The sequence below is a fragment of the Capricornis sumatraensis genome, chromosome 19 (genome assembly GCF_032405125.1).
Source record: "Capricornis sumatraensis isolate serow.1 chromosome 19, serow.2, whole genome shotgun sequence".
Classification (NCBI taxonomy): Eukaryota; Metazoa; Chordata; class Mammalia; order Artiodactyla; family Bovidae; genus Capricornis; species Capricornis sumatraensis.
The window spans coordinates 12,180,885-12,207,253 of record NC_091087.1 but is presented as its reverse complement, the minus strand read 5'-3'; the positions used below and the strand labels follow the sequence as shown (position 1 = coordinate 12,207,253).

The following is a 26,369-nucleotide window of genomic DNA, read 5'->3' as shown; positions in this document are numbered from 1 at the left end:
CGTAGTGCTGTCTTACATGAAGTATGGAAGATTTCTACCTTTTTCCACTATAATTAGGTGATGGCATCAATGAACAGGTCAGACCCTCTGCTCACAAACCCCCTAAGGTTTCTTTTTATTAATAATACTATTCTCTTTAACCAACATTCCTTGCCTGACTCATTTACAAGGACCACAGAAATCCAGAACTTTCCACCTTGGCAATCACTATAACTAAGCATAAATACTATATTTGTATTTAATTTCCTACAGTCTTACTTAAACATGCTCAATGGTATTATAAAACTTCATTAACTCTGACATTACTAATTTGAATTTCTGTGAGTATTGAGTTAACCATGGGCAAAAGTAAACCTTCACAGATTCCCTCTGAAGAATGAGCACTATTAGAAAAATTACAGATGGGATTTAACTTCCTTCAGAAAGCCAGTTTCTCTCATGAGGTGCTTGCTGGTAGGTGCTGATGCCACCTGCCAGGACAGTGGCCTTCTGCGAGGACTGGTGGGCTGCCTGGAGGCAGTGGGTCACTGGGGGGGGGGGGCATCCACGTAGAGGTGATGGTACTTCCAAGAACAAGCATGGGTCTCCCCACTGTCAGGATGAGGCTCCAAGGATCATGAACCCCATCCACTGTAGTGCACCGTGAAAGGGGCCACTGTCTGCGCCTCTGTGCTCCCCAGTGCCCCTGCCTGGAGGGGCTGTGCTGGTTAGCACTAGTCTCAGCGCAGGGTGAGTAAATATAATGATGGAGATGGTGGAAGAGCCATTTGAGATGGACTCGGAGGTGGTAACGGGATAGAGGTGGGAGCAGAAAGGTAAGTGTACACATGGCATCCCTGTCACACACAAGTGCAAGCCAGGCTCTGGCTCAATGGTTCCCTGATGGGATTTTGGAGATTTATAAGAGACTTAAAGCTATTAGAATACCTTGGGTGGCCTCATGAACGCCCAGCTGTACTCACAAAAGAGCTGAGAGTTTTGCTCTCATGGCACAGGGGAGCCTCTCTAATTGAAAAGGCTGTAATAAGAACTAAGATTGTGGAAAGGTCACACTGGCACTCACTGCCTAGAGCTGAAATCATGAATGGCCTTTTAACATGGACCCCGCTGGCCAGAAAATGTCAGGATGCTTAGAATTGTTTCCACATTGGTAAGAACACTGCAGAAAATGCTGCTGAGAGGCTGGAGGTGGCTCAGCTGGTGCTGCTTTAAAGAACACACGTGCTTTTAACTTGGGATATGTTTGCTAAAGGAACATACATACTTGGGCCGCACTGTGGTCCCTGCAAGTGTATGCTGTAATTTATGATGGAAACAAATCTCGCAGTTGACTTGTTAGCAGGTTTACCGAGAAGCAGAACCATCAGCAATTTCTCATTTCAACGATAATGATAAGATCCTGGTTCACACTGTCTGAGGCTCTGTACATCCTTTGCTACAACATGGCAGCCCCAAGGGCCCATCACCCCTCCTTCCCTGGGAGGGTGCCTGGCCAAGGCTCTTGGGCACCAAGTGTCTATCGCCCTCACATATTTATATTTGATAACAAAGCCACACAGTGCCAAAGGAATCTGGACATTGTCAAGTTTTTCCCTGAAAAATTCCAGTCTTGGACTAGTTTGGACTTTGCAAGGGGAAAAAAATCCACTAGGGTTAAAATCATTGGCATCCTCTCTCCTTTCTCTTTTTGCCTTCTTAAATGACATCTTTCATCACGCTAGTGAATCACAGATATCTAACACCAGGATGGGTTTGTGGATCATATTCCAGTGGGTGGAGCCCCAAAGCCAGGCATATTCACCTCCCTAGGTACCACCTGTGAAGGCATCAGCTCAGTTGTACTATGTCTTTGACAGCTAAACAAGCAAAGCTTGCCCCCAAACACACATTCACGTACATCCTCCAGTCCACCTAGCAGCCTACCTGCTCTTCCCTTTGTCATGATGTCCAAAGTTACTCTAAGATATTTGTGATGACCATCTTGCCACTGCTCTTTCAGCACCTCAACTCTTGGCTGGCTCAGTCACTGCTGAGGGAGGGAGGGGTGCCAGGCTGCAAGAGGCAACACCACCCGTGGGATGCCTTCTTGAGAAAGTCCACTCACCCAGGCCTCCTGAGGCCTCTGCCATCCCACGCTCCCCCTGGAGGGAGCCTCCCCTCCAAAACCCTGCCAAGGACACAAGGAAAACACATCACCTGGCACCTGCCATGCACGCAGAGATCCGTCTCGTAGGGCCCGCAGGGCGTGCCGTCCAGGACTCTATCGGCCACCAGCAGAGGGGACTCCTTCCCAAGGGGTGAGCAGTAGAGTTCACACGGCTTATCTGAGGAGGGAAAGGGGTGGACATTGACGTGGGAAGGGTCTTGGGCGCCAGGTGGGATGCAGATGCTTGTAGGCACAGGCCAGTCCAAGAGATGAGAAGCTGGCATGGGACCGAGGTCACAGGTACAGAGCACATGTTGCACCCACCGCTTTGAATACGTGACCCAGAAAATGGAAAAAGACCCTCCTCTGACTCAGGGGAACGACACGCAGGTGAGAGCACTGTGGGCTTTTCTTCACGTTGTTTTCTTTATCTTTTGCAAAGATACAGTATTTCTTTTTCCTTAAAGTACTTAAAAACACCAGGCTGAACAAACATTTTGTGGAGTGCTAACCTCTAAGCAAGTGGAATATTTACCAAGGGTGGGCCTGGGGTGGGGAAGGGAGAGGAGGCGGCCTCCCAGCAAGAGGAACGGCCATGGGGGGTCTCCAGAGTAGTGGCTTTTGCTGAAGTTTTAGTGCCCCTCAACCATTGGATAAAAGATGCAGGGCTGTGCTATGCAGCAAGCAGGTCCTGGAAGAAATGGTGTAGGAATAAGGAACAGAAAGGGGACACATGAGTCTCTAGGACAACTTGTAAGAGCCATTTCCCCAGGCACGATGGAAACCCTGATTTCTCCTGCTGCTGCTAGAACCAAATGCGCTCCCAGAACATGCCATGATCTCACACCTTTACCTAGATTGTTCTCTCTGCCTGGAAATTCCTCCATGCATTTAGCTGTCTGGAATATTTCTGGCACCCCAGAAGCTTCTACCCCAGAGCCCTCTCTTCTCATGCCACCTCTGACTTGCAATCTCCACCTGCACTTTGCACACACCTCCATTAGAGCCCTCAAGTCCTACTGTCTGGGATTTCTTATAAGGTGAGTCCTTTTGCTACGTAAGTTTGAAGGGGGTGGATTGCAAATTACCTTTAGATTAAAGAACTGATGGAAATTGAAACCCTTGGAGGACAAGGAATCAAACTTTCATCTTTGGTCAGTCCCAGGATCTGCCTCACAGAAGGACCTGGTAAATATTTTCATCTTTTGGTATAAACTTCAGAATCAGCTTGTTGATAGACCCAAAATGACCTGCTGGTATTTTGACCAGGATTACTTAATTTATAGATCAAACTGGAAAGAACTGGCATCTTGATATCTTTCCACTGACATGGAATATTTCCCCATTTATATAATTGTTTTATTTCATTCATCAGAGTTTTATAGCTTTCCTCATACAGATATTATACATATTTTGTTAGATTTAAACCTGATTATTTCATTTTGGGGGTGCTAATGTAAACAGCACCGTGTTTTTATTTTAAGAATTTCAGTAGTGTTCCTTTTACTTCTTGGCTGAGAGGCATGGCATGCAGGATCTTAGTTCCTTGACCAGGGATTGGACCCATGACCCTGTAGGGGAAGCAGAGTCTTAACCATTAGACTGACAGGGAAGTCCCTGGCATTGTGTTTTTAATTTCAAACTCCACTTGCTCATTGCTATTATATAAGGAAGTGACTGACTTTTGTACATGTTGTATCCTGCAACCTTGTTATAATCCAGGAGGTTTTTTGTTTTCTGTTGACTCTTTTGGATATTCTACACAGATTATTATGCCATCTGCAAACAAAGATATTTTTCTTTTTCCCCAATCTATGGCAGAAAGTGAAGAGGAACTAAAAAGCCTCTTGATGAAAGTGAAAGAGGAGAGTGAAAAAGTTGGCTTAAAGCTCAACATTCAGAAAAGGAAGATCATGGCATCTGGTCGCATCACTTCATGGGAAATAGATGGGGAAACAGTGGAAACAGTGTCAGACTTTTTTTGGGGGGGGTTCCAAAATCACTGCAGATGGTGATTGCAACCATGGAATTAAAAGATGCTTACTCCTTGGAAGAAAAGTTATGACCAACCTAGATAGCATATTCAAAAACAGAGACATTACTTTGCCAACAGAGGTCCATCTAGTCAAGGCTATGGTTTTTCCAGTGGTCATGTATGGATGTGAGAGTTGGACTGTGAAGAAAGCTGCACACCAAAGAATTGATGCTTTTGAACTGTGATGTTGGAGAAGACTCTTGAGAGTCCCTTGGACTGCAAGGAGATCCAACCAGTCCATTCTAAAGGAGATCAGTTCTGGGTGTTCTTTGGAAAGAGTGATGCTAAAGCTGAAACTCCAGTACTTTGGCCACCTCATGCGAAGAGTTGACTCATTGGAAAAGACTCTGATGCTGGGAGGGATTGGGGGCAGGAGGAGAAGGGGACGACAGAGGATGAGATGGCTGGATGGCATCACTGACTCGATGGACGTGAATCTGAGTGAACTCCGGGAGTTGGTGATGAACAGGGAGGCCTGCAATTCACGGGATCACAGAGAGTCGGACACGACTGAGTGACTGAACTGAACTGTGGACCTTTTACTTCCTTTTCTTGTCTTATTGCATTAGCTAGGACGTCCAGTAAGCTAGGACTTACATTGTTATAAGTAAGCAAAGTAACAATGCTTCATTTAACAAATGTGGATAGAGGACCTCTCTCACACAAGGCACTGTTTGAAGTAGGGACAAGAGGACTTAAAAAAGTAATAATACAAATGGTTTTGTTCTTTTGTAGATAACTGAGAAAGATAAATGCACCATTTTCTCTCTCTCAGTCACCTAATTCTAACGCAGTTTCTATGATTATTTTGCAAAGGAACTTCCAGAGAGAGAAACACCATCTTTGCATTGTTTCTGCCAAGTCTTTTATCTCCACTATGAGCCTTCCCCAGGAGGGTCTTCTGGTGGCCTCAGATAAACAAAGGCACAGGCAAAACAAAAGGCTTCTGGAGCTGACATGGCCTCAGTTTAGGCTTTGGCATCCTAGCTGGAGAGGTCTTGTCAGAGCAGACATGGTGCCTCAGCCAGGTTCACTTTTGTGATTGGGCAACAGTCACTAAACTGCCACTGTGCTCAGCAGCTTTCCACTGAGCTCCTCTCCCATGTAGGGCTACTGACCAACATGTCCACTGGGAATCTTGTCTTAGAACACTAGAAAGGAGTTATAGGGGTAGAATGCAGATGTTCAACTTGGCTGATCCAGTTGGTTGTGGGGGAAAAAAAATCAACTGTGAAGGGTAGTTTCCCAAGTAAGCAAAGTAACAATGCTTCATTTAATAAATGTGGATGGAGGACCTCTCTCACACAAGGCACTGTTCTAGCACTGCTTGGGAAAGAAAGATGAATCACGCATGCTTTTCAAGGCCCTGGTGGTCTTGTGGACAAATAAATAGCAAACTCCTGATGAGGCAGACTGTGAAAATACTCACAGGTCTGATCTGAGCTGTCAGAGGACAGGCATACTGGAAAGAATGATCCATTCCCCCAGGTGGCAGGCTGAGGTCAGCTGTCCCTCCATTTAGATGGAATAACCCAAGATGATGGTCAGTGAAAGAACTATGGGAGACTGAAATGTAAACTGAGGTAAGGTTCTGGGAGGCTAATTTGACAAGAATTTTGGGGTGCTCTTTGGGACCCTGAGGTTTCCTGTGAGCATGTCGGGGAGCCACTGGGAGAGGGGCAACACAGAGTCCCAGTCTTGAATGGATGGATATACCTTCTCCACAGGCTTCCTCTACTGTTTCACTGTAAGGATGGATCCCTTGGCCAAAGCAGTTTCAAAATGAAGGATTACATTTAAACTGAAGAGCTGCCTCAATATATGCAGTAACTGAGCTTTGAGGAGATTCATTCAACTACAGTGATAATGACAATGGTGATGATGATGATAAAATCATAAATGACATTGTCTGCTGTGTGCCTTGCAGCATGCTAAGCAGTGTCTATGCATTTCAGGAGGCTGCTGTCATCATTCCATCTTACAGCTGAGCACGTGAGGCTCAGATGATATGCGTGGCTACCCAGAGTCCCTTGCCGGGCAGGGCCAAACCCTGGTTTATCACTGTTTTCCTTCTGAATTGAGAACTCTGGGACTCAAAGGTACCAAAGATACCATGCTGAAAACAAACCACCACTTTTATGAACTTCTCTGGCCTCTGAGTATATACGGTGATTTAGGCAGAAATGAAAATCGGATTTGGACAGAAAAGTAGAGGCTCTTTGAGGTAAGTTAGAAAGACCAGACTTGAAAGGGATGAAGATGGTCCACCCAGGTTCTTTGATGTGAACATCAGGGAAGTAGAGACTCCGCAAATCAGGGGATCCCAACCTCAGATGGAGGGATTCTGACATGAACCCAGGAAGAAGGTACACTCAACTCTACTCTCCCACCTGCAGACACTGTCCTTCATGGCTTGGGCAGTCTGGAGAGCCTCAAGCCCCACCACAGAGCCCAGAGGTAACACTTCCTTTGCCTGCTCAGCTGAAACTCACTCCATTTGTCTATCTCCTTTTCTGAGGATTCTACTCAGAAATCAGGGCACCCCACACCCAAAGGGACACAGGATAAACTTCATAAAACTTGAGCACCTCAGAACCTCTCAAAATTCTCTGAATATTCCCCTCTGAGCTGCCCTGGCTGGGCAATTAATTTCTGATAAATAACATGAGGTGTTGGGTTTCAACTCTGGGCAGTATCAACACTCTTACATCCTCAGTTGTATGTGCTGTGCTTAGTTGCTCAGTCGTGTCTGACTCTTTGTGATCCCATGGACTGTAGCCTGCCAGGCTCCTCTGTCCATGGGGATTCTCCAGATAAGAATACCAGAGTGGGTTGCCATGCCCTCCTCCAGGGGATCTTCCCTACCCAGGGATTGAACCCAGGTCTCCCACATTGCAGGCAGATTCTTTACCATCTGAGCCACCAGGGAAGCTCTCAGTTGTATAGAGGGAGGGAAAAATTTTCTTAAAAGTTATACAACCATATACCCTAAGGAAAGAAGCTTGGAACATCCCTCTTGCCTGGCTGATGTGTGCCAAGATGAAATCTGGATTGAAGCTGTTTGGGATCAGTTTAGTTAGGTCACTCAGTCATGTCAGACTCTTTGTGACCCCATGGACTGCAGCATGCCAGGCATCCCTGTCCATCACCAACTCCCAGAGCTTACTCAAACTCATGTCCATTGAGTCGATGATGCCATCCAACCATCTCGTCCTCTGTCGTCCCCTTCTCCTGCTCTCAATCTGTTTAGCGTGGGTCCCAGCTTTCCACTGAATCACCTGTTGTCAGGACTTACTTGATGGGGAAGCTGCAAACAGGGAAGGTGAGACAGGCTTGGGGGCTTGAGAGCCACACTACCACATCTGCTTGATGGAGGCTTGGAGGACTTGCCCTGGTGCTCTGGGGCCAGGATGGTGAAGAGGACACTTGTGGTTCTAAGTGCTTTTGTTGTCCTCTCTCTGCCAGAGGTTACAAAGTCTTACTAAGGTGGAGACTAGTTAACTTTGAGGCCATCATAGCTGCTCACCCCAGCCCTGCCTGGCCCTCTGTGAGGTATCCATGCTGAGGAGGCTGCTTGGATCTCCAAAGCTGCCCACCATGACCCACAGCCAGGCCTCAGCTCATTGGACCAGCAATGGCCACCTGACTGCAGCTAGACCAATCAGAGTCTTTCTCCCCACCACAGCCTCATAACCAGGCCTCAAGCGGCCTCAGTTGATTGGACCAAGAATGGCCACCTGACCACAGCTACACTAAATCAAAGTCTCCCAGAAAATCAGCACTGAAAGTCAGATCCGTTCTGTTCAGTCCCTCAGTCATGTCCAACTCTGCGACCCCATGGACTGCAGCACGCCAGTCTTCCCTGTCCATCACCAACTCCCAGAGCCTACTCAAACTCATGTCCATTGTGTCTGTGATGCCATCCAACCACCTCATCCTCTGCCATTCCCTTCTCCTCCTGCCTTCAATCTTTCCCAGCATCAGGGTCTTTTCCAATGAGTCAGCTCTTTGAATCAGGTGGCCAAAGTACTGGAGCTTCAGCTTCAGCTGAAACTCAGGTACAAAGGTTATTCCAATGAATATTCAGGTAGAGAGGTTATATGTGCTCAGGGTTGATGGATCTCTAAGAAGTCTACATTCCCTCATCTGCAATTCAGAAATCCAGAAGCTCTGAAAACTGCACGCATTTTTTTTTTTAAACATTCACAGTAGACACAAAAGGCTGCAAAACTAGCCTTGACTGACATGAGGTTGCTGGTAGTATGCAGCAACCCACTTAAAGACTGTTCCCTGGCAACCTGGAGGTGTCCGTGTGTCTGACTGAGGGGTGCTTCCCAGGACCTGGCTGGGGTATTAAGTAATACATGGTTGATGTATGGTTGGTATTCTTCCAGCAGCTGAAGTGCTCTGATCTTCCAACCACATCTGACCCCAAAGGATCTGGATACAGGAGGAGGACTTAATAAAAGGTGCTGTGGGCTGCCCATGAGCCTGCTCGTGGACAAGCTGTGAGAAAGCCAGTCTGCAGCAGGGACAGGAAGTCATGGCTCACAAACAGAAGCTGTGCTGAACACGGACAGAAAGTCCTGACATCTTCAGAGACCCTGGCCCAGAACTTCCTCCTGGCCCTGAGGACCTGTGAGACACCCTCCATCTTTGCAACCACTCTCTTTTTTCCATTAAGCAATTCTAGCTGCCAGCTTGGCCAAGCTGGAGTAAGAGAGCCCTGACCGTCGGCCCTTCCATCCCCGGGGAGGCTCAGATCCGCAGTGGGCCCTGCCATGTCGCAGACTGAGTTTGAAAAGCACCTCCACATCCAGACGGGGCCTTTGCCATGGCCTCTGACACTTCAGTGGGCATGTGGCCTGCTGGTCTGGGCAGGGAGGACTAACCTCTTGAAGGCTTCCACTTCAACGAGATTCCATGGGGAAGGTAGGAAAGGGGTGGGTTTGGCAACAGGCCACCTCACTGGGTTTCTGTCTAAAGGCTTTTCCACTTAGAAATATTTTTTAAGGAGAGTCTTTGTCTTCTTTCGGAGGTGGTATGAATTTGTGGTCCTGAGCTCTCCCTTGGAAAATCTACCTCTGTAAGAACTCATTTTTTTTCAAGAAGAGAAAAAACATATATATATAGCTTCCCCTTTCTTGAACTGTGCGTCACTCGCCAAAGAATTCCACAGCGATAGCGATGCTATGAATGGGGCAGTCATAATGGGCTTCAGAAGAGCCCAGAGCCCAACCACAGGAATCGTTCCTCTCACGGCTGAGCTAGAATTGTGCCTTTTATAAATGGAGTTGTGAGGGGAACACTTATAATCTGTATTCTCCCCCTACCTTCTGAATTGGCCATTTATTATTTTGCTTTTATCCTTGTGAAACACTCCTTTAAAAAAAAATGCTGGCTTCTGTTTCTATTTGAGAAGGAAATGAAACCAAACGTGCAAGAAGCCATGGCAATCCCACCCCCAAGGGCGCCGTGTCAAGCTACCCCGGCAGAGCCCTGAACTTGAGGTCTTTCCTTCAAAGGCAGAGTGCTCACCGCCTTATCACATAGGGCTGCACTTTTCAGTTCAAAGGCAGGGGCACTCTGGCTGTAATTATTCATTGCTTTGGCAGAAACCAAAAGTGAGTGGGTCAACACACATTCCGAACCCAGCCAGCTTCCCCAGATAGCTGCACTTGGAGGCTTCCCTGAAGGGGGCTCTGGGCAGACATCAGCCTCAGCCACTGTGATGATAAGGAACCAAGCGGCTCAGTGATCCAAAAGTGGTTACAAGGAAAACAGAAGTTTAATCTGGACTTGGAGAAATCTATGGAAAAACAGACATTTCAGTGGGATTTCTTCATTGAATAAATGAGGCAGGAAAACTGAGAATTGGAGCAAGAGACCAAGGAAAGAATAACAAGGCCATGCACATGGCCGAGGGGAAACGAGAGTGGGGCGCGTCTGTCCAGACCTGACCTCTTCTCTCTCCCAAGACGAGGGAGAGGACAGGCAAGGGACCAGAACCCATTTATCCAGGAGTGTGGGGATGGGGCTGAAGGTGTGCAAATGCGCTGGAGACCCGGCAGCCCCTGTCGGCACTGTCTCCCTCCCGAGTAGGGTGCCTGGGACATCTAGAAGCCTCGAGCGTCTGCCTGCATCAGACGGATGCTGGATGCCGAGGCAGAGCTCTGAGGCTCTCGTGAGCCTCGGCCTCCAGCTGCCTGTCCCCCTTTGGGGAGCGCGGGTCTCCTCTCTCCCTAGACCACAGGGAAAGCGGAGAGTGTGAAGGCCATCCTCCTGGAAGTCATCTGGTTAGGCGACAGGGCAGTGACAGTCACACAGCTCCCAAAGGTGGTGGTCTTTGTGAAAGAGGAAAACGTCTGAAGGACTCCCCAGTGCTTTAAAATGAGCCCATCATCGGTTGGGTTGACGTTCTCTGCAACAGTTTAGAACATCCCATGTGAGCTTGAAGGAAACTAATGGGTCAGGTTGTTGGGTTAAAAGCTGTAGGTCTGGGCTCACTATTTCCTGAACTGCCTGGGCCTACCCCCGGCACAGCTATGCACACTTGAGCGTGTAACAGAGTGTAGATTTCAGAGGTTCTTTACATGACAGTGAAGTAACCTAAGTCCTGACACAAGAACTTCATTTTCCTGCAAAATACTTCAGAGACTGTGTAAAAATCAGGCCCAGTTGCATGAGTTCTTACTAAAGCTCTTCACTCGGCACTCACAAATTTTTTTTTTCTTATTCGAGTACCAGAAGCCAGCTGGTTATTTTCTGAGTCAGCAGCTCCTCCAGAACTGGGGTCAGCTCCCTCCCAGCTCCTTATCAGCTGCAGAAGCTAAGGCATGTCACATAACCTGTAACCTCTCACCTTCCACACAGCTTGTTTTGGACATTAAATGACATGATGCATGCAGAGCTGACTTGAGCCTGGCACGTGGTATGCTCCATAAATGGGACCATGCTGTCATCATTATAATGCACTCTTGTTTCCTAAAGATGAACAGAATCTTAAGAATGAAAAAAACCCTCAAATAGTCCTCAAATAGGATATCCTTGTGGACAATACATAAACATCACAAATTCAACAGACATGATACTCCACCTAGAATTTTATCAGTCACTGGAAATGCCTGCAGTGGCCCAGGGGGCAGAGTCTCTTAATTTGAGAGAAAACCATAGGAAAGAAAAGATGACCTCTGCTTACTGTTATCTTCCCCAAGCTGTAAACTGTCCTCGAACAAAAATGAAAACAAACACAGATACAGTGAACAGGGCAGTGGTTCCCAGCAGGGAAGGGGGGTGCGGGGAGGGTAAAGAGGGTCAACTGTATGGTGACAGATGGAACTGAACTTCTCGTGGGGAGCACCCTGTAGTGTATACACAAGTGAAAAATATAGTGTCGCACATGTGACATTTATATAATGTTATAAACCAACGTTACTTCAATTAAAGAAAAAAAACACTTTTGCCCAAACACTCTACTCAAGGAGTAAGAGCCAACCCAAGATGAAATGCAAGTAAAGTAAAGAAATGCAAGAAAGCGTCACCACTGGAAAGAGAAACAGCAGACGCACAAACCCGCTGTCCTGCTCCGGCAGAGCTGTGTTCTCAGGGTTGGCCCGGGCCTGGCAGCACAGGGCACGAGACGGCAGGCTGCCAGCACACCCGGGCAGGAGAGATCAGGTCCACTGCCTGCCTCACGGCTGCTTTTGGGAAATCTCACCGAGCTGGGTCATCCAAGTTCAACCCATGGCTCAAGAATTGGGTCCACAGCTGAGTCGGGCAGGACCGGGTGGATTTTGGAGGTGGAGATGCCTGAGGGTTTTCCCAGGAGGTGTTTATGGCGCTGGGGGAGGGGAGAGGGAAGCTCTCCTGAAAGGATGTGCCCTGTGCCTTTACCGTCAACCACCACTGCAGTGAGCAGGCCCTTCTTCTTGCTGCTCAGCCGGTCGTGCGTCTGGCACTGCTGGTCACGGAAGCTGGGCAGGCCCTTGGGACAGGGCAGGTTCTCACAGACTGTGTGCTCCACACTGGCACCCAGGCAGTGCGTGCCTCCTGGTCCTGGGCTAGAAGGAAGAGAAGTGTTCATGTTAACCAGACAGGCTGCAGAAAGAGCAGGGGAGCTCACAGATGGCCTCTCTTTCCAGGAGGGGGAAGGGCATGCAGGGTTTCCAAAGCAACACCCCCTCTTCTCTTACACACCATCTCTCAGCAATCCCAGCCCCACGATGACGACATGTTAAGTAAGCCATGAGAAAAATACATCCAAGAACTGTAAATCAAGGTCATCTGGAAATAGGATACGGGATGGATCAGTTCAGCAAGATCCCAGAATTGTCTTTCATCTGAACTTAAAACTTGACCATCTGTAACACTGAAAACCCCAAGGGGAATTTTTGGCGTGTGTGGGTTTTTTTATTTTTTTTTCTCCTACAGAATGAAGACCTTTAAATGGCTGCTAGCTATAATTTGGAGGTCACTAAGTTTCACAAGTAAATAAACAGCTCTCATTTACTGTATAATGAAAAGAATCAGAACTATTAATTCACTTGTGCATGGGCTCTGGGTAGAGACCAGCCAGATCCCAGCTCTGCATCCTTTACCAGACAAGCGTGAGACCACACATACTCAAGACTGCAGTCTTGGGTCCTCGATGCTTTGTGCTGAGGCTGGGATTTTAATCAGTTTTGCAGATCCAGATGTGTCCTGAGGCCACATCTACACATGGGAAGGGCACTGGGGAGCAGCAGGACCCTGGCCTGGCTGGCTGAAGCTGGCCCTGCCCAGCTCTTCTGCGAGGCCCTGGTGTCCACTTAGGACTCTGATGGGGGCCACCTCAATGGTGCCCTTCACTTCCACGATGCCAAGAACATTGTGATGGGGTGAGCCTGCCTCCCCCATTCCCCGGGCACATTTTTTTACTGAAATCCAGCACAAATCACAGCTGCTCTGCTCAATGACTTTCCAAAAACTATAAAGTCCTGTTAGCAAGGTGACATTCTGACACCCTAACCATTTCATTTTGAATGTTTCTTTTCCCTCTCTTTGCCATTTCTTGTCTTCATACTGTAAGACCACCCTGTGATCACTGCCTTATAGAAGCGATATGACAGTAGAAGATGGCAAAAGTTTTTAGGCTTTTGTGTTACAATAATCTACACCAGAAATCCACAAACTTTCTTTGCAAAGACCCAGACAGTCAATTTTTTTTTGGATTTATGGGCCATGCAAGTACTCAACTCTGCCACTATAGCACAAAAGCGGCCAAAGACAATGTCTAAACAAAACGGTGTGGCTGTGTGCTAATAAAACTTTATTTACAAAACCCAGTGGTGGGCCAGACTTGGCTCACAGGCCATAGCTAGCCAGCCCATGGTCCACATAAACGTGTCTGAGGAAACACCTGCAATAGGAGGAAAGGCGTGTTCATTCCTCCATGCCTACCTGAAACACACCAGGCAACATCTCTCTTGCCCTGAAGTGGAGGCAGCCTTGAGAGATGACATATGCTAGTGGCTCCACAGAGCATTTTGGGTTTTGATCTCAAAGGCCAGACAAGACCTTGCACTTCTTCAGGTTGATCCCCAGCACAGAGAAACGTTTCCACAGAGAACAGTAAAACCTCTCTAAGGCTTATGAGATCCAAGAAGAGAGGGATCCTTTGTTCTTTCTGCCCAGAATACCAGGGAGGCAGCTAGAGCTCAGGGAGAATGACAATATGGCATCTTTAGGTAGATGGAGCCTCAGACCACCTCCCCACAAACCCTAGGCCGAAGCGTGAGTAGGTGAATGTATTTTTGTGCCACAGACCATGGTGTGGAAGGGACAGAGAGGCGCTTGCCCTGATGAACCATGTGGACCTGCAGGAAGGACATCTTTTCTGCAACAGGTGAGCTGAACATTCCATGGCTGGGACCAGAAGGCAGAGATGCTCTAGGATAAGAAGTTGTGGGCTGAACTGTGTCCTTTCTAAAATTCATGTGCTGCAGTCTTAACCCTCAGAGCATCAGAATACGTGAAAATAGGACCACCAGTTAGAGGGTTGCTACAGCAGCTCTAGAGATGAATAAACCAGACATCACAGTAACCAGATGCATCCTCAACTGAACTTAGATGCAAACTCAGGAAAAATGGAGCAAAAAACTCTTGAAGTGATTAGGAATCCAACATGGACTAGAATGGAGTTAAGAAACACAAATTAGGCTGGCTGCTAAAAAAATAAAAGAAGCTACATTTTTTATATACCTTCCTTAGAGTGTGGACCAAGACTTGTACACATCATGTAATTAACTTCTGGAATTGCAATTAAGTTTCATTTTAGTTTCCTTCATCAGTTGATTTTTCCAGCTTTATGTCTGACTGACCCTCATATACCAACTACCTTTATGCCTCACAGCAGGTAGGTGGAGAGGAGATCAGATGTGACAGAAGAGAGCTCCTGGATCTGGCAGCAAGCGGGCCTGGGAGGGGGCAGCCCATGCGATACCACATGTGCCTCAGGGGGCTTCCCTCTGGAATTCTGTTTATCTTGTTTCTTCTCCAGGTCCGATCTTCTCTTACAGGGAAGTCTGCTTTCAGCTCCCATTGGCTCACTGCACCCCGTCTTCCCCACTCGCCCATCCCTAACCCTTTGCTCATCCTTAAGGCTAACTCCATTCTGTAACCCATTTTTCTTTCCTTCTTGGAACCTCTCCTGACCCTGCTTGGGTCTCTGCTATGCTGCTTATCATCAACCTTGTGAAATGGCGAACTGAGTTGCCTCTCTCCTCCTATTCCTCTGCAGGCATTCAGCAGAGACTCTCACACAGGCTGGTCTGTAATAAACAGTAGTTAGATTGAATTATATTGAAGGCAGGAGGAGAAGGGGATGACAGAGGATGAGATGGTTGGATGGCATCACCAACTCAATGGATGTGAGTTTGAGTAAACTCCGGGAGTTGGTGATAGACAGGGAGGCCTGGTGTGCAGTCCATGGGGTCACAAAGAGTCAGACATGACTGAGCAACTGAACTGAACTGAACTGATCTATATAAATTGAACTAATTTATCTTAAAAGGACCAAAATAGAAAGCAATGTCAGGGAAGACAGTGGAGTAGAAGAACCAAGAATCTATCTCTTCACCCAGACAAATGTAATTGGCAGAAACTGACTGAAATAACCATTTTGAAACTCTGGAGTCTACTGGAAAGCTTTCAGCCTCCAACAGAAAGCTTGGCTGGTAAGTTATGGTTGATTTTGGTCAATTTCAGTCTTGAGTGTGATAGGGGCTCTCTACCCCCCATGTCCCAGTCACATAGCAAATAGCTGTGCCTGCATTTCTGGTGTGACTTGCTGGAGTCAGTGTGGACCATAAGGACCTTGTCTTCCAAATATCTGTGTTCTGAGTTCTGTGTTCTGATTGCACAGTGCTGCTTTTGATTTCTGAGGTATAAACATAGGAGCTGGCCACCACTGTTGCAACCAATACCCAGAGGGGTTTTCAATGAGCAATACATTAAAAAAAATCTTTATCTCCTTTTGGGAGCCAGATATTTAAGGATGAGGCTATTCAGAGGCAACTGCACATATGGGAATACTTAGAAAGGCACTAGGTATGCTCAGGGAAAGATGAAGGCTCAGAAAATGCCAGAAAAGACCTTACACCTCTTCAGGTTGATCCCAGCACAGAGAAACTTTTCAAGAGCAAAGAAATGGCAAATCTGAGAAGAAGGAGAAAAAGATGATTTCCAGCGGTACATTACAAGATTCAAATGTCTAGTTTTCAATAAAACAGTCAAAAGTCATACAAAGGAACAGGAAACCATGGTCCATTCAAAGGGACAAAATGCATTAGTAGAAATTGTATCTAAGGAAACCCAGAGGTTGGACTTATTAGACAAAGATTACAAAATAATGGTCTTTAAGATGCTCTAAGTGCTGAAGGTATATAGACTAAGGTAGAGAGAATGATATATGAAAAAGTGAGAATATCAATGTGCTGTGCTAAGTCGCTTCAGTCGTGCCTGACTCTGTGCGACCCCACAGACGGCAGCCCACCAGGCTCTGCCATTGCTGGGATTCTCCAGGCAAGAACACTGGAGTGGGTTGCCATTTCCTTCTCCAATGCATGAAAGTGAAAAGGAGAATATCAATAAAGAGATAGAAATTACAAAAAGGAAACAAAAATGCTGAAATAAAAACTCTGAAGGTGAGAAGTACAATAACTGAAATGAAAAATTTATTAGGTGGGTTCAAAAGCATATTTGAAAGGGCGGGAGAAAAAAATCAGGAATATCTATTTGTTCTATGAATTTGTCCTATGAATTGAAATACTGAGTCTAGGGAATGAAAAGGAAAAAAAAAATGAAGACAAGTAAGCAGAGAGGCTCTGTGGGAAATCAGTAAGGGGACAAATAAACACATTAAGGGAGTCTCAGAAGAAGAAAAAGGAGTGAGAGATTATTTGAAGAAATAATGGCTGAAAGCTTCCCTAAGTTGAAGACATGAATCTATAATTCAAATAGAACAAATTCTCTGAGATACACTATAATTAAACTGTTAAAGGACAAAAAGAGAATCTGGAAAGCAGCAAAAGAGAAGCAAGACATCACAGACAAGAGATCCTCAATAAATTACAAGTCGATTTCTAGTCAGAAACCCTGGAGGCAAGAAGTCAGTGGGTTGATACATTCAAAGTTCTCAAAGAAAAAATCTAGCAACTTAAGAGTTCTGTACCTAGCAAAACTTTCACTCAAAAATGAAGGGGAAAATTAAGATACTTCCAGATAAGCAAAAGTTGAGGAAGTTTTTTTGAATCATCAGACATGCCCCACAATAAATGCTTCAAGTTCAAATGAAAGGACAAGATGGTAACTCAAAGCCACGTGAACAATTAAAGCCGTATGAACAACTGAAGCTCTCAAGATAGCATGATGCTAAGCTTTCTTAGAACCAGCTTTTATGATAGAGAGATATCAGAAAAACACCTACTTCTCTTCATTGACTATACCAAAGCCTTTGACTGTGGGGATCACAACACACTGTGGAAAATTCTTAAACAGATGGAAACACCATTCCATCTTACCTATCTCCTGAGAATCAGTATTCAGGTCAAGAAGCAACAGTCAGAACTGGACATGGAACAACAGACTGGTTCCAAATTGGGAAAGGATATATCAATGCAATATATTGCCACCCTACTTATTTAACGTATATGCAGAGTACATCATGCAGAATGCTGGGCTGGATGAAGCACAAACTGGAATCAAGATTTTCAGGGGAAATATCAATAACCTCAGATATGCAAATGATAAAATACTGCAAATATAAGGGGATATATGCGACCGGTGCACTAAGTGCGACCAAGAGGAGCTACCCCACGTCCGAGGTCAGGGGCAGAAGCTGGGAGGACCCTGTGCCCGAAGGGCAGCAGCCAAGAGGAGTTACCCCACGTCTGAGGTCAGGGGCAGTGGCCAAGAGTGCCAGGCTGCGACGGCGCAGCAATGGCCGAGAGGAGCTACCCTGCTTCCGAGGCCAGGGGCGGCCGGGAGAAGCCGCCCCGGGCCCGAGGCTAGGGGTGGCAGCCGGGAGGAGCAACCCCATGCACAAGGCCAGGGGTGGCGACTGGGAGGAGCAACCTCACGCCCAAGGAGCAGTGGCTGCGCAGGCCCAGGAGGGCCTAGAGGAGCTATCCCACATTGAAGGTCAGGCAGGGTGGCGGTGAGGAGATACCCTTCGTCCAAGGTAAGGAGTAGTGGCTGCGCTTTGCTGGAGCACCCTGAAGAGATACCCCACACCCAAGGTAAGAGAAACCCAAGTAAGATGGTAGGTGTTGCAAGAGGGCATCAGAGGGCAGACACACTGAAACCATATTCACAGAAAACTAGTCAATCTAATCACACTAGGACCACAGCCTTGTCTAACTCAATGAAACTAAGTGATGCCTGTGGGGCAACCCAAGATGGTCAGGTCATGGTGGAGAGGTCTGACAGAATGGGGTCCACTGGAGAAGGGAATGGCAAACCACTTCAGTATTCTTGCCTTCAGAACCCCATGAACAGTAGGAAAAGGCAAAATGATAGGATACTGAAAGAGGAACTCCCCAGGTCAGTAGGTGCCCAATATGCTACTGGACATCAGTGGAGAAATAACTCCAGAAAGAATGAAGGCACGGAGCCAAAGCAAAAACAATACCCAGTTGTGGATGTGACTGGTGATAGAAGTAAGGTCCAACGCTGTAAAGAGCAATATTGCATAGGAACCTGGAATGTCAGGTTCATGAATCAAGGCAAATTGGAAGTGGTCAAACAGAAGAGGGCAAGAGTGAACGTTGACATTCTAGGAATCAGCGAAGTAAAATGGACTGGAATGGGTGAATTTAACTCAGATGACCATTATATCTACTACTGCAGGCAGAAATTCCTCAGAAGAAATGGAGTAGCCATCATGGTCAACAAAGGAGTCTGAAATGCAGTACTTGGATGCAATCTCAAAAACGACAGAATGATCTCTGTTCGTCTCCAAAGTAAACCATTCAGTATCACAGTTATCCAAGTCTATGCCCCAACCAGTAACGCTGAAGAAGCTGACGAAGGGTTTTATGAAGACCTACAAGATCTTTTAGAACTAACACCCACAAAAGATGTCCTTTTCATTATAGGGAACTGGAATGCAAAAGTAGGAAGTCAAGAAACACCTGGAGTAACAGGCAAATTTGGCCTTGGAATGCAGAATGAAGCAGGGCAAAGACTAATACAGTTTTGCCAAGAAAATGCACTGGTCATAGTAAACACCCTCTTCCAACAACACAAGAGAAGACTCTACACATGGACATCACCAGATGGTCAACACTGAAATCAGAGTGATTATATTCTTTGCAGCCAAAGATGGAGAAGCTCTATACAGTCAACAAAAACAACACCAGGAGCTGACTGTGGCTCAGATCATGAGCTCCTTATTACCAAATTCAGACTTAAATTGAAGAAAGTAGGGAAAACCACTAGACCATTCAGGTATGACCTAAATCAAATCCCATATGATTATACAGTGGAAGTGAGAAATAGATTTAAGGGCCTAGATCTGATAGATAGAGCGCCTGATGAACTATGGAATGAGGTTCGTGACATTGTACAGGAGACAGGGATCAAGACCATCCCCATGGAAAAGAAATGCAAAAAAGCAAAATGGCTATCTGGGGAGGCCTTACAAATAGCTGTGAAAAGAAGAGAGGTGAAAAGCAATGGAGAAAAGGAAAGATATAAGCATCTGAATGCAGAGTTCCAAAGAATAGCAAGAAGAGATAAGAAAGCCTTCTTCAGTGATCAGTGCCAAGAAATAGAGGAAAACAACAGAATGGGAAAGAGTAGAGATCTCTTCAAGAAAATTAGAGATACCAAGGGAACATTTCATGCAAAGATGGGCTTGATAAAGGACAGAAATGGTATGGACCTAACAGAAGCAGAAGATATTAAGAAGAGGTGGCAAGAATACATAGAAGAACTGTACAAAAAAGATCTTCATGACCCAGATAATCATGATGGTGTGATCATTCATCTAGAGCCAGACATCTTGGAATGTGAAGTCAAGTGGGCCTTAGAAAACATCACTATGAACAAAGCTAGTGGAAGTGATGGAATTCCAGTTGAGCTGTTTCAAATCCTGAAAGATGATGCTGTGAAAGTGCTGCACTCAATATGCCAGCAAATTTGGAAAACTCAGTAGTGGCCACAGGACTGGAAAAGGTCAGTTTTCATTCCAATCCCAAGGAAAGGCAATGCCAAAGAATGCTCAAACTACCGCACTATTGCACACATCTCACATACTAGTAAAGTAATGCTCAAAATTCTCCAAGCCAGGCTTCAGCAATACGTGAACTGTGAACTTCCTGATGTTCAAGCTGGTTTTAGAAAAGGCAGAGGAACCAGAGATCAAATTGCCAACATCCGCTGGATCATGGAAAAAGCAAGAGAGTTCCAGAAAAACATCTATTTCTGCTTTATTGACTATGCCAAAGCCTTTGACTGTGTGGATCACAATAAACTGAGGACAATTCTGAAAGAGATGGGAATACCAGACCTCCTGACCTGCCTCTTGAGAAACCTGTATGCAGGTCAGAAAGCAACAGTTAGAACTGGACATGGAACAACAGACTGGTTCCAAATAGGAAAAGGAGTAGGTTAAGGCTGTATATTGTCACCCTGCTTATTTAACTTCTATGCAGAGTACATCATGAGAAACGCTGGACTGGAAGAAGCACAAGCTGGAATCAAGATTGCTGGGAGAAATATCAATAACCTCAGATATGCAGATGACACCACCCTTATGGCAGAAAGTGAAGAGGAGCTAAAAAGCCTCTTAATGAAAGTGAAAGAGGAGAGTGAAAAAGTTGGCTTAAAGCTCAACATTCAGAAAACGAAGATCATGGCATCCGGTCCCATCACTTCATGGGAAATAGATGCGGAAACAGTGGAAACAGTGTTAGACTTTATTTTTGGGGGCTCCGAAATCACTGCAGATGGTGACTGCAGCCATCAAATTAAAAGATGCTTACTCCTTGGAAGAAAAGTTATGACCAACCTAGATAGCATATTTAAAGGCAGAGATATTACTTTGCCGACTAAGGTTCATCTAATCAAGGCTATGGTTTTTCCTGTGGTCATGTATGGATGTCAGAGTTGGACTCTGAAGAAGGCTGAGCACCAAAGAATTGATGCTTTTGAACTGTGGTGTTGGAGAAGACTCTTGAGAGTCCCTTGGACTGCAAGGAGATCCAACCAGTCCGTTCTGAAGGAGATCAACCCTGGGATTTCTTTGAAAGGAATGATGCTAAAGCTGAAACTCCAGTACTTTGGCCACCTCATGTGAAGAGCTGACTCATTAGAAAAGACTCTGATGCTGGGAGGGATTGGGGGCAGGAGGAGAAGGGGACGACAGAGGATGAGATGGCTGGATGGCATCACTGACTCGATGGACGTGAATCTGAATGAACTCTGGGAGTTGGTGATGGACAGGGAGGCCTGGTGTGCTGCGATTCAGGGGTCGCAAACAGTTGGACATGACTGAGCGACTCAACTGATAACTGATGCAAATGACACCACCCTTATGGCAGAAAATGAAGAAGAACTAAAGAGCCTCTTGATGAAGGTGAAAGAGGAGAGTGAAAAAGCTGGCTTAAAACTCAGTATTCAAAAAATGAAGATCATGGCATTGGATTCCATCACTTCATGATAAATAGATGGGGAAACAATGGAAACAATGACAGATTGTATTTTCTTAGGCTCCAAAATCACTGCAGATGGCGACTGCAGCCATCAAATTAAAAGACAGTTGCTCCTTGGAAGAAAAGCTATGGCAAACCTAGAAGTGAAAGTGAAAGTCACTCAGTTGTGTCCAGCTCTTTGCGACCCCATGGACTATACAGTTCATGGAATTCTCCAGGCCAGGATACTGAAGTGGGTAGCCTTTCCCTTCTCTAGGGGATCTTCCCAACCCAGGGGTTGAACCCAGGTCTCCTGCAGGTGGATTCTTTACCAGCTGATCCATAAAGGAAGCCCTAGACAAACCTAGACAGTGTATTTAAAAGCAGAGACCTTACTTTGCTGACAAAGGTCCGTCTAGTCAAAGCTGTGGTTTTTCCAGTGGTCATGTATGGATGTGAGAGTTGGACCATAAAGAAGGCTGAGTGCTGAAGAATTGCTGCTTTTGAACTGTGGTGTTGGAGAAGACTCTTAAGAATCCCTTCGATTACAAGGAAATCCAACCAGTGCATCCTAAAGGAAATCAGTCCTGAATACTCATTGGAAGGACTGATGCTGAAGCTGTAGCTCCAATATGTTGGCCACCTGATGAGATGAGCTGACTCATTAGAAAAGACACTGATGCTGGGAAAGATTGAAGGCAGGAAGAGAAGAGGACAACAGAGGATGAGATGGCTGGATGGCATCACTGCCTCACTGGACATGAGTTTGAGCAAGCTCTGAGAGATGCTGAAGGACAGGGATGCCTGGCATGCTGCAGTAGGTGGGGTTGCAGAGAGTCAGGCATGACTGAGCGACTGCACAGCACACCAGAGGAGGGACAGGCTTTGGCTCTGACTCCGGTATGTGACTTCTCCCAGCAGGCTCCTACTGGCCCATGATGCCCACCTTCCTTAGGCAGCTTCCAAGCACACCACACTTTGGGAAAATTCTCAGTCCGGTATCACATGCAGTTTCACTCTCGGACAGTTTTCTCTGACATCCCTAAGTATGGCTTTCCAGAGAGTTCTACCAGTGCAGCATCTCTGCAAACCTCTCCCTCATCCAGCAGGCCCTGGGTGTACGCTCTCCAACAGGTCCAAGGAATTTCAGCCCTGGGTGTGTGAGTGAGGTAGGCACCCTCATCCATACTTGTTCTGCCCTTGGGTGCCCTGCCTCAGACCTGAAGATAGAGGCTGCTTCCTGTACCTACTCTTTCTGTGTTTTTAGAGTTCTTTGCCTCTTAGCAGCTAATTCCCCTATACTCCAACCACCTGTTAAAGTTAATGCTTTTTTACATTAAGCTTTTCCTGTTCAAAAAAATGACTAAAAGATTTTTTTTTTTCAGTTTTCCTTTTGGTCACTATTTTGAACAGCATGGGAAAAGGAAGAAGCAAGCCACAAGCAGCATGACCTGGTACCCACATCATCCGAGTTTTGGTAGGTTGATCTGTGGCAGGACTCTGTGCTCAGCTGACTCACTCTTTAAGATGGTGCCAATAATACGGGCCATCTGAGTGTTACTGTGACACCAGTGAGGGCCTCCTGGGTACACAGTGGTGCCAAGACCCCAGAAGGAGGCCCTCTATACACGCCATGAAGAAGATGCATGAGAATCTTTGTGGAGGGAGGGCGTGTCTGATGAGAAGGTCCACAGTGGCTTATGAACAGAAGTTCTGGGGGAGGACTTGGAGGAGGGACCAGCTTTACCAAGGAAGGCACACGGGAGAGTGCACCACATTTGAGTTGCATGGGCCTTCAGGAGATGCTGTAGCGGACCTGTAAACACAGGCCGGAGAGATAACCCTCCCCAAGTCTGAGGAGCAGAGGGGCAGGGTTCTCATTTACCTCTAGTCATGCACTGTAGATAAAATAAAAAGCACCGAGGAAGGCTAAAACAAGAGAAACCAAGCTGGACATGGCTAAAATGGAGGATGGTGAACATGGCGGGATTTGTGGTAGAATAGCTGTCTGTCCTCAGTCTTTCCCACAGGGGCTGGAGGGGCCAGAAGGCTCCGTGAAGACTTATGTAAATGGAAGGGGAGGCAGCGGCACACTGAAATCTCATCCTTGAGGACAGAGGGAAGGCCAGAGGCACTTTTACATCATCTGTGATCACAGGCTAATATGCCGGAGGGCACACCCTCTGCCCGCTCTTGATAGTCATTACCTCGTTAAGTTGGCAGAAAGAATCAGATGGGGGGGTCCTGACTGCGTCCTTCAGATGAGGAAACCAAAGCTCCAACGTTTTCAACAACTTCTCAGTAGGGAAGTAAGAGGTGGAGATAAGAAAGTGTGCCTCACAGCACTCCTGGTTGCAGCAGGAGCAGGCTGTGGAAGGGGGCCACCCACTGGCTGTCGTGGGGCCAGGAAGGCCAGCCTGACTCACCGAGACAGGCTTTAGGGGCGTGGTGGATTTTCAAGATGATGCTCCAATATCAATCCCCAGTTTCTATCTGTACTCTATCAGGACTTTACAAACACAAATACAGTAAGACTTTAGACATAAACCCAAATGACTGGCACAGGGAGGCCACAGGAATGGATATCCAAGTGGCAGTTACAGACACACTCAGTTGCTCAGCCTGACTGCTTATGAAGGAGACGCACAGGACAACCTCACTGACACACACTACACACCGACCACATGGAGAGCACTGGGGAGGCTGCGGGCTGGCGGAGGCCACTGCTGCTCAGGGCAGGGGGACACCACAGCCACTCTGCAAACCAGGCCCTCAGCCACTCACACGTGCACCACGAGTCAATGGACCTGCACACACACCCAGCACACGCGTTCCACCATGGCAAGTGGGGCTATGTTGGGAGCCACGCACTCAGGGGTAGACACCCTTTCTGCACGTCACACCATCAGAAAGACATTTAAAACAGGGGAAAGCACTAGGCAGGGATGATCCAAGGGGGAAACCGGAAAGTGGGCAGAAAGCTGAGTCCTTCTGAGCTCCTGTGAGGGTGGGCCCGGCTCCTGCCAGGTGGGTCCCAAGGGCCTCAGGTAGACCCAGGGCAGGGCAGAGGGGGCCGAAGGGCTGCTCAGAGTCACAGGGGGCAGGTGTGCCCTTTCTTTGAGTGACAGGCAGCATTCAAGTGGAAGGAAAAGCAAGCAGCAGCTGAGTGGAGGCAAGGCTTGGTTTTCTGCTCTGCTCGACTGAATGAAGGTAGATGAGAAGATAAAGTCACCACAGTGGCTGACACCCACTCACCACCGAGAGATGGCAGAGTCAGCTTCACCTCCTGGTCTTGCACCAAAAGCTCCGAGGAGCAAGCAAGCTAGGGATTCAAAGTGCCACAGGGCAGCTGCCGTCCTAGTGTTAAGGCCGCCTCGGAAAGGTGCCAAGCAACACATGTAATTCAGGCTCAAGTGAATAAAACTGGGACTTTTAAAAACTTTTGCTGTGAACACCAGGTATGTTAAAAGCACACATACAGGGGTTTCACTGTGGAAGCAAAAGGCCATTACAGGCACATAACTTCACTGCTCTGGGTCTTAGGAGGCAGGCTGTTGTCCATTCTGATGCTCACGGGTGGATGCTGTATGGTGAACCCTGACGCCCCCCTGCTTCTAAGATCCACTCACATCCCTGTCCTTCTTGTGCAGAGCCGGCTCTTCACACAAGTTCAGTGGAGCCTTTTCTCTTTGCCCTACTCCTCTGCCCTCCCCTCACACAGCCTCTTAATGGGGTATCAGAATTCGCATCAGAGATGAGTTCTCTGCCTCACAGTCTTGGCACTAACAGCGACACAAATTAAGGCACGAAAGGACAAGCTTAGGAAGCTGGATGAAAACCGTAGATGCTCCCCAAAGCCTTGATGTCAGTTGGCAAGAAATAAAAATTCCAATAGCTGTAAAGACCAAGACTTAGAGAAAAAATGGGGGGACTCTTTTGCCAGTATTTTGGACAGTGAATAAACCAGCTGCAGAAGATGGGAAAGGTGCCAGGAATATAAAGTGTAGGGGGTGGGGAGATGGTGGTGGGAGTGCTCCAAGTCTGAGACGCACATAGCAATGAGATTTGGACATCGTTGGGAGCTCTCAAGGCAGTGAGCGTGGTGATTTAAGGAGTGAGCCGGGGAGAGGATGCTGTTTTGGTCAGAGCTTGGCTCAGGGCCGCCATCAGCTGTGCTTTGTAACAATCACCACCTCAGGCCATTCCGCAAAAACAGGCTGACAGCTGCTGCCTGGACTTGAGCAAACCCTCGCTGCTCCTGCTGCTCCCGGGAAGCACCCAGGCCTGCTGCGAAGCCGCTCCCGAGGCAGGTCCCTTCTCCTCCCGTTCACCTGGGTGGCTCCACAAAGGTGGGAAACCCTGTAGAAAATTACAGGCAACAAAGAGCCTGACCCTTCTGCTCAGAACAGGAGATGGAGCCACACGGTTATTGTGAAAGACTGAGCTGACGACCAAGGCGTAACTATTATAGGAGTGAAAGCATATTGTTTCTCTCACTTGGAATAAACAAGGCTGGATTATGTTTGGAGCTTGCTCTCGAGAGGGCTCTGAGCACCTCAGCTGTGACACGGCCTCATTGGGAGGCCGGGCTGGAAGAAGATGGCCCCGGGTCCAGAGACACCTGGACCCCACCCCTGGCTGTTCACAGCCCGTGGGCCTCTGTGACGAGAGACGGTACAAGGGAAGGGGCCTACCTGGTGATCCTCTTTTCTGGCTAATAATTCACAATCACGCTTGTGTTTTGGGGGGAAGACAAGATTAAGTGTGTGTTTTGCAGTACTAGAAGATCAGAACAGCCACCTCTTCTCAGCAAGCACGCACACAGACAGTAAGGTGGTCAGAAGAGGCCAGTCTAAAGAGATGACACAGAGGGCAGAGGGAGCTGGGGGGAGGGAAGGGGCACTGACTAGGGGGTGGGGGTCGGGGCTGGTGTCTGAGCACAGAAAGGAAGGCTGGATAGGGAGGCACCTTCTCCTACAAAGACAAACCCGGCCAGAATCTGCAGATGCAACCTTAT

General features: G+C 47.2%; 1 protein-coding gene across 1 annotated transcript in view; it reads right to left on the bottom strand.

The window, feature by feature from the left end:
- Positions 1 to 26,369, bottom strand: part of ADAMTS17 (ADAM metallopeptidase with thrombospondin type 1 motif 17) — a 390,285-nt gene that overhangs the window by 112,882 nt on the left and 251,034 nt on the right. The window contains exons 13-14 of the mRNA XM_068991384.1: positions 12,075 to 12,241; positions 2,197 to 2,324 (exon numbers count right to left, since the gene is read on the bottom strand). Of these exons, the coding sequence (XP_068847485.1) occupies positions 2,197 to 2,324; positions 12,075 to 12,241 (295 nt within the window). The remainder of the gene's footprint in view (positions 1 to 2,196; positions 2,325 to 12,074; positions 12,242 to 26,369) is intronic.